This window comes from Citrus sinensis, chromosome 5 (assembly GCF_022201045.2).
Source record: "Citrus sinensis cultivar Valencia sweet orange chromosome 5, DVS_A1.0, whole genome shotgun sequence".
Classification (NCBI taxonomy): Eukaryota; Viridiplantae; Streptophyta; class Magnoliopsida; order Sapindales; family Rutaceae; genus Citrus; species Citrus sinensis.
In genome coordinates this window covers 14,601,152-14,609,412 of record NC_068560.1, presented here as the reverse complement: position 1 = coordinate 14,609,412, position 8,261 = coordinate 14,601,152, and the positions used below count along the sequence as shown (strand labels likewise).

Here is an 8,261-nt window from a genome sequence, read left to right as displayed (position 1 = left end):
TTAGGGATTGCTGAGATATATCACAAGTTGAGAGTTTTCTTCAATTTTTTTTTTTATTTTACCTTGCATTTCATAGCAAACCTCGCCTTGTACATGGTTCCGCCTCTGCTTCCAATAATAAAAATTTTCCGTAGGATGAAAAAATTTTGGGCAAAAATGATTTTTAAAAAATTATTCAAGCATTAAAATTAATTTTTAATTTTTTAAAATCACTTTTAAATCTCTTAAAAGCAATCCCATTATCCCAAACGAGCCTTCACTGAATGATTTCATAATGCATTTTGAATCTTTTAATTAAGGGTAGCTTAGAAATGGGGAAATGAGCAAAACCTTCCACTTGTTTGTTGAATTTAAGCAACCCCATCGTCTTTCAAAACTCATTAAGGGTGTATTTAGAATTGAAGTTGGCCTGCTGTAACTTAAAAGCTACAGCACAATACTAAAATATTTGGTAAACACTAGCTGCTGTAACTTGGAAGCTATGTTGATATAATTTTTCACTTATATAATAAAAAATTTAGTATATCTTTTTAATAATTTTATCAAAATTATTATTTAAAATTTACATTTACTATATATTAATAACTTTTATTTTATAGTTACAATTTTTTTTCCACAGCAACTGTTACTTAAAAGTTACAACACCTCAATCCCAAACGCACCTTAAGACACTCCAATCGTCAAAATACTAACGGTCAAATGACTTCTCATAAAGGTTTTTTTGACATTCAAAATTTTAATGTAATAAGATAATTTTAACCAAAAAAAAAGTTTTTTTTTTTAAAATTAGTTCTCAGTCCCCCCTCTCTTGTCTTGTTTCTGTCATATTTACCTGAAACACCATGGATGATGAGAACAACAATCTGAGCCGCCAGCAGATCTAGAAAGTTCCTCCGCATTTAGGGTTTTGAAATCCTTCTTTTCCGTGGCCATGGTTTTGGGATAAACTGAGGAAACATGTTTTTTTGGTTTCTTAAAATTTAATTTAATTTTTTTAATTTTAATTTTTAATTTGTTTCGACTTCCGTGTTTGTCTTTTTTTTTAATTTTTAATTGGTATAAATAAAAATTATACTGTGGGAGATTGGTAAATACTTATTTAGTTATTATATTTTAACTTGAGTACTTGTTTAGTCCCTATATTTTAAAAAATATCGCAAAACATCCATACAGTCTAATGTGTTACATTCACACCTTTACCTTTTCTTTTTTCTTTTTTTTTTCCAATGATACCATTCCAAAAATATTCTTTTTTTTTCCAATAATACTATTCCAAAAATATTCTTGACATCAATTAATATCTCAATTAGTTACTTATATATTGGAATAATTTAGAGCAAACAAGTCCATAGTTTTTAATAATTAATTATAGTTTTTGAGTGGCATGATTAATTGAATTGCTTCCTTTTGTATACTATTGGTGATAGGAAAAATTTCCTAAATTGACTAAGATCAGTTACCAGGCAAATAATATAAATTTGAGGCAATTCTCAACTATTAAGTTAGTTTTTCACCATGAGCTAGCCTTATGGATTTTTAGATAGTATCAAAGTAAGATTCGTGTATAAATGGACCCATATTTATTACGTTACTGGGAATCAATAAAAAAAGTTAGAGGGTAATTTTTAAAAACCTCCCCTGATGTTTGGGCTTGTTGTAAGTAGATGGCGAGAATTGATTTATTTGTAAAAATCCCCTACCGTCAGTTAAGTTTAACATTGACCGTTAGTTGACCGTGCAAAGACAATATTACCCTTAACAATAGTTTGTAAACGAAAATAACTAAAAAAAAACCAAAGTGTAAAATAGCTAATAATTTTGGTTTTTTTTTAGTTATTTTTGTTTATAAACTATTGTTAAGGGTAATATTGTCTTTGCACGGTCAACTAACGGTCAATGTTAAACTTAACTGACGGTAAGGGGTTTTTTACAAATAAATCAATTCTCGCCATCTACTTGCAACAAGCCCAAACTTCAGGGGAGGTTTTTAAAAATTATCCAAAAGTTAGATTCTTGTACGAACCCATATTTATTACGTTATGCGACAAAGAACTTAATAAAATAAACCGACATGTACATGATAAGAACAATATAAAAATAGACCGATGTACACATGACGAGAACAATATAAGTAAGTTTGAGATAATCATAAATAGGGGTAAGCAAAAAAATCGTAGTGTTAAAAAACCGAATCGAACCGATGATTTTTTTTTAATTTGGTTCGGTTTTTATTTTTAAAAAAAATCGAATATACCGTTTGTAAAAAAAACCGAAATGTCGGTTCGGTATTCAGTTCACTTAGCTGAACCGAAAAACCGAAACGAAAAACTGAATTATTTTTTGATTTTATTCAAATCAAACATGTGTTAATAATTTTATTCAAATCAAACATGATTTTATTCAAATCAAACATGTGTTATTTCTCTTTATAACATTATGATTATGTTTATATAGATGGAGTATTGGAGTTTGGTTATGTATTTTGAAATTTTAATATTTCATATTTTGGGAGTATCTTATTAATAGTTAGTAAGATATTAGTGATAAAATGTGTTTTGAATACTTTGTATTTATTGTTAATATTTGTAATAAAATTAAGATAAATTAATTGTTGAAAAAAATTATTACATTCATGAGCCCCAATGGACTAAAAAATTAAAAATTCAAAATAAGCCCAATAGGCCCAGAACTGAAAAAACCGAATCGAACCGAACCGATCCGAAAAGAACCATTTGAGTTCGGTTCTTATTGAGTTCGGTTCTTATTCGGTTCTTTTTATAAAATAACCGATTTAAATCGGTTCTACTTAATTTCGAACTGAACCGAACTGTGCCCACCCTAATCATAAACTCTTGAGCTAGTTTCTTAAATAAATTGGCTTGCCAATTTCTGTAATTGGATTTAAATATTTTCATTGGAATTAGGATAAAAATAATACATAAATTATTTTCAATTTAGCAACACTTTAAATATATGATGAACAATTGGGAACTTATATTAAAATTTTAAGTAAAATAAATGCCTCCCACATTTTTTGTGAAAAAAATAAAGAAAGAAACTTCCACCCATAATTAAAACCTAAAAGCTAAACCAAACGTAGTCGATGCATTAATTCTGCGTGTGTAAATGACTGCATGCCCACATAATTAGATAAAAGTTAGTCAATGGGGCCTTTGGGCTAGTGGTGAACCTCTACTCTCACAATTAAGAATGATTGTGAGGATAAAGTTCGAGTTCTCATTGACTCAGAACTCTCTCAATTAAGCATTATGTATGATTGTGTGAAGTTCATTTGTAATTCTTTCTCTCTTGCAAAATACAAGTACAGTAGGGACATCCATCGTCTGTGAGAGTTTATTTGTTTGGGCGTGTACTTAATAAATTTAATGTAATAATGTAAGTTTTAATTATATATATCTGATTATAAATATCAATATAATATCTGTAATTATTATAAATATTTGTGTAATATAATAATACTGTGTGTAATCCGTATTAAAACAATAAAAAATAAAAGCTAGCAGTTAGCTGTCCGCTCACGGGTCACGTCGCTATCCAAAATTGTAATCGCAAAAAGTGACCTCATGACAGCTTAACTTGGCGAAATAAACGTGATAACATGTAGCCTCTATCGTGCACGTATTTTACGCGGACTATCACTCACGCGTATTTGTTTCAGAAAAAGTTGAGTTAAAAAAAAAAAGCTGCATGGCTCTAACTTTCAGTTTCAGAAGTTTTTGTGCCATGTATCACGTGTGATTTACATGTTTATAATTGATAATGTATGATTAAAAATAAATTATTTTTATATTTTTATTTATTAATCATTAATTACTCATGTGAATTTTTAATTACTAATAAAAAAATTAAAAAAACATATGCTTGAATTTGGCAGGCCAAAGCTAAAACTCAATGTTTTGAGTTTGATCTATTAGAGCATAATTCGAGCATATATTCTTTCAAGCAAAGTAGTTTTTTTGGTGAATTTTTCTATTTAAAAAAAATGCTGATATTAGTCTGTTAATTGGGAGAATGACGCTCTAGTATCCATCTGATATCCTAATTTTACCACTTTAGTTCATCATAGATATTTTAATACTCCATTTCATCCATTGTGTTCAAATTATATATAATAAAATAGTTCATTGTTGAAAAAGGTGTTACTTTTTAATAGATAAATGAACTAATTCTAATTTATGAGATCTTAGCTAATCAATTTAAAAGTGAAAATGTCTCGTAATATATATTTTATCAGTGTGTTTTTTATGTTGTAGTTATAACCCAAGATGAAATATTTTATTAAAAATCTATCAGGGACTAAAATGATAAAAAATAAAAGGACTAAATTGTCATTCTTCTCCATTAATTTAATTAAACATTGCCATGCCAGCCAACCAGCTCCAGCTATATATAAGTGTGTGCTGGTAGCCTCGGTTTGCACAACAATTTGAAAAAAGCAACCAAAGATCTCTAAACAAGAAGAAACATGCCAAGCTCTACTATCACCACCATCACCCACTTCACAAGAACCCAAATAGCAGATGAAGAAGAAAAGCACTTAAGCAGTGAGTGCAAGGATGTGCTTCTTTCACTTCCTAAAGAAAGAGGTTGGCGAACGGCTTTTCTTTATAAGTTCCAGGGGTATTGGTGCCAGGCAAAGGAGATTCAAGCCATAATGGCTTTCCAAAAGCACTTCAAAGCAAAAGACACTGATATCATTTTAGCCAGCATACCAAAATCAGGCACCACTTGGATGAAAGCATTGTCTTTTGCAATAATCAATCGCAAGAATTTCCCCATAATTAGTGATCATCATGGTCATCATCACCCCCTGCTTACTTCAAATCCTCATGATCTTGTTCCTTTTCTTGAATACAAGCTCTATGCAAATAACCAAATTCCTGAGCTTTCTCAAATTGCTGATGAGCCTAGAGTTTTTGCCACCCATATTCCATTTGCTTCCTTAAATTTGCTTCCTTCAATGAACAACATTAAGATTGTTTATATTTGCAGAAACCCTTTTGATACTTTCATCTCTTCATGGCATTTTCTTAACAAATTGAGGTCTCAAGGATTACCTGAAATTTCACTAGAGGAAGCATTCAAAATGTACTGTGATGGTGTCATTGGGTTCGGTCCATTTTGGGAGCATATGTTAGGGTATTGGAATGAGAGCTTGAAGAGACCAAACAATGTCTTGTTTTTGAAGTATGACGATATGAAACAAGACATTGTGTCAAATTTGAAGAAATTGGCAAGCTTTTTGGGGTTCCCTTTTTCCCCTGAGGAGGAGAAACAAGGAGTGATTCAAGACATAGCTAAGCTTTGTAGCTTTGAGGAAATGAAAAAATTAGATGTCAATAAAAATGGCAAATCAATCAAGGACATTGAAAATAAGTACTTGTTTAGGAAAGGTGAAGTGGGTGATTGGGTGAATTATTTGTCCCCTTCAATGGTCAAACAATTATCCCTCATCATGGAGGAAAAGTTAGATGCTTCTGGTCTATCATTCAAGGTGGCCTCCCAGCTCGGCAAATAAAGTTAAAATTATTGTTGTTGTCAAGTGCTTGTGTGAGATTTTTTGTTTTTTTTTTTTTGTTTTTAAGGTACCATCTCTTTCAAGCTAAACGTGGTGATGTGGATGTCTTAGCTACACCGCATGTTATGTATCATACTAAATAATATGGGCCCTTTATGCCCGAACATTGAATAAGTAGTTGTAATGGATTACAGACTTTCTTGTTTTAATCATATTAGCAGCTCAGCTTTTTTTATGTATTTACTAATTTTTAGTATCCAGTTATTCGTTCTCTATAGTCTATATGGAGTTCTACTTATGTCTTATTGTTTCTTCATTCTAGCTAATCTATTGTATATGTTTTTAATGTGGGTAAACTTTAATTTATCCTCAAGTTAGATTGACATATATTTCAATTTAGCTTCTAAATGTATAAAAATTTCAATTTATCCTCTAAAAATTGTTATTTTTAATAGCTAACTAATGTTGATTGATTAAATTACGCAAATACCCCATCTTGTAACCGAACAAACTATTAATGGTGGTGTATGATTTCAAAAGTAACTATTGATTTGACATGTTTACAAAAGTAACTGTTGATTTAACATATTTGCAAGAGGGCACAGGAACACATCTACAACATAAATAATAAATTATTTAAAATAAATTATTTATAAGATTTAAATATTCAAAAAGTGAAATGTCTTAGCAAGACAAAAAAAAAATATTTATTGTTATTCTTAATTTGAGCTTTGAAGTTGAATAAATCACAAAGTTAAGCCATTAATGTTATTTGTTAATTAAGCTTTGAATTTGAATAAATTACAAAGATTGCCATTAATGTTAATTGAATTTGAACGAATTACATTGCATGGCATTAGCTTCATTATTTAAAACAACTAACTATTGTAGAAACAACTAAAATTCGAATTCCAAATTGTAATTGGCAGATTCATGCCTTTAAATTTCGCTCCCATCACATTTAAGTGGCCACAAAATCATAAATACCGTCATAATATCAACAAAACAAAACAACAACAAACACAATATTATCATCTAGAGGTAGCTAGAGTGGTTATACAAATGAAGATGGGGACTTGTAGAGTAATGGCAAAGTTACCAAGTTCATAAACAAAATTTGCACTAACAATGGTGATTGCATCTTGGTGAAAATATCGCAGTCTATTCAAAATTCTCAAAGGTTGTACTACAAATGTTAGAGGAAAACTTGTGATTTCTTCATGCGGTGGGAATCAACTAAACAAGAGTATAAAATAATTATTTAAGGAGTGAGAATGTTGGATGATGATTTTGAAGATAACTATTAATTGATAGTTGAAAAGCACAAGGTTTTGGAGGCTGTTAAGAACCTTACTGCAAAATGAGATAAGGCTACTACAAATTATCCTCACAATATTGTCACTATATGTTATGTATTTCTGTGTTGTTTAGAAATTACTAAGAATTAACTATATTAAAAACAAGTAATAATAGAAAACTAACATTGAAGAGGATGTGACATTCCAAAAATGAGCTCATGTATTGCATTTTATGAGCTTCATCAAAGTGTTTGTAATGCATATATTTAATTGGAATGTTGCAATTAATATTTAGTAGTTAATTGTATTGTTTTCTCTGTTGTAGTGACAAGAATATCCATACCAAATATTCTTTACAATACCCCAAAAAAATTTTCAAAATAATTTCATGAGCTTTACTTACTCTTAAAGGTATACTTAGTAAGATTCAACATAACCATTGTCATTATACTACCTAAACATAAATGAATAAAGCCAGCAACATTGTTGTACAAGTTTGATATTAAAAATAATTTGATGCTGTCTCTACTTTATTTTGGTTGAATTTGATAGTCTTTGTAACATAAGTTCATAGCCCAACAACACAGTAAAAAAACAATAAGCAAGAGTAGAATTAATAACCTTTGAGAGAAAATTATATAACTAATTCAGTAAAATTTGATGCTTACTAGCTACTTTTAAGCACTGGCTTGCCTTTCGAGTCTCTCAACCTTGCAAGTGCAGTGCAAGTTAAGGAGTAACCCTTGCAGATGTTAAACCTTTTTTATTGAGAATCCCTCCTATAGATGTCCGAAGAAATGGATCAACAATTTCATTTTTTTTCCTGCTTGCATTGTTGGTGCATTCTTTGTTGCTACAGTACTTGTGGTCCTCATTGTTGTTGAACCCATTGTTGCTTGACCTAGCATGCATATTAATGTCAATGGTGATGGCTGAGCTGTTGTGCTTTTATGATTATTGGAAAAGATATTAAAAGATAGAATTCAATTTGTCACTCAATTAGATTGACATGCTTCAATTTACCCCCAAAAGTTAACTTCAAAATTTGAAGTAAATGAATGTTGACATTGGTCAACGATAATGATTAAGTATCAATTACAAACTCAAAAAAAAAAAAAATAATGAATCTGATGTAAATCTAGTAGGTTGAGATGCATTTATACCAACACCACCATGAGTTGATCCATTATGCTGGCAGTAGTTTGTGAGTTCCTAGCATTATAGTCTTTTATGATTGATGCATCTGAACTTGAAGTCACTGCCAATGTCTTCCTATGTTTCTACAAACATGAAGCAAAAACCAAACAACATTTGCATTATTGCTTGTACACACAAACTAAAAGAAATGTCAAATGTTTATATGAAATTATTGCATATTTAAATCATTTTCTAACCAACATGTTTCCTGTTTCTTATGTGCATCG

General features: G+C 30.1%; 1 protein-coding gene across 1 annotated transcript; it reads left to right on the top strand.

Moving 5' to 3' along the window:
• Positions 1-4,425: 4,425 nt before the first annotated feature.
• LOC102616051 (cytosolic sulfotransferase 15-like) lies at positions 4,426-5,748 on the top strand. The gene has a single exon (XM_006465726.4). It carries the CDS (start codon positions 4,487-4,489, stop codon positions 5,537-5,539), a length of 1,053 nt encoding a protein of 350 aa, XP_006465789.2. The 5' UTR covers positions 4,426-4,486; the 3' UTR covers positions 5,540-5,748.
• Positions 5,749-8,261: the final 2,513 nt, after the last annotated feature.

Bases quoted from the DNA above. Each gene is read 5' to 3' on its own strand.
- LOC102616051 (XM_006465726.4), top strand. From the start codon at position 4,487: ATGCCAAGCTCTACTATCACCACCATCACCCACTTCACAAGAACCCAA.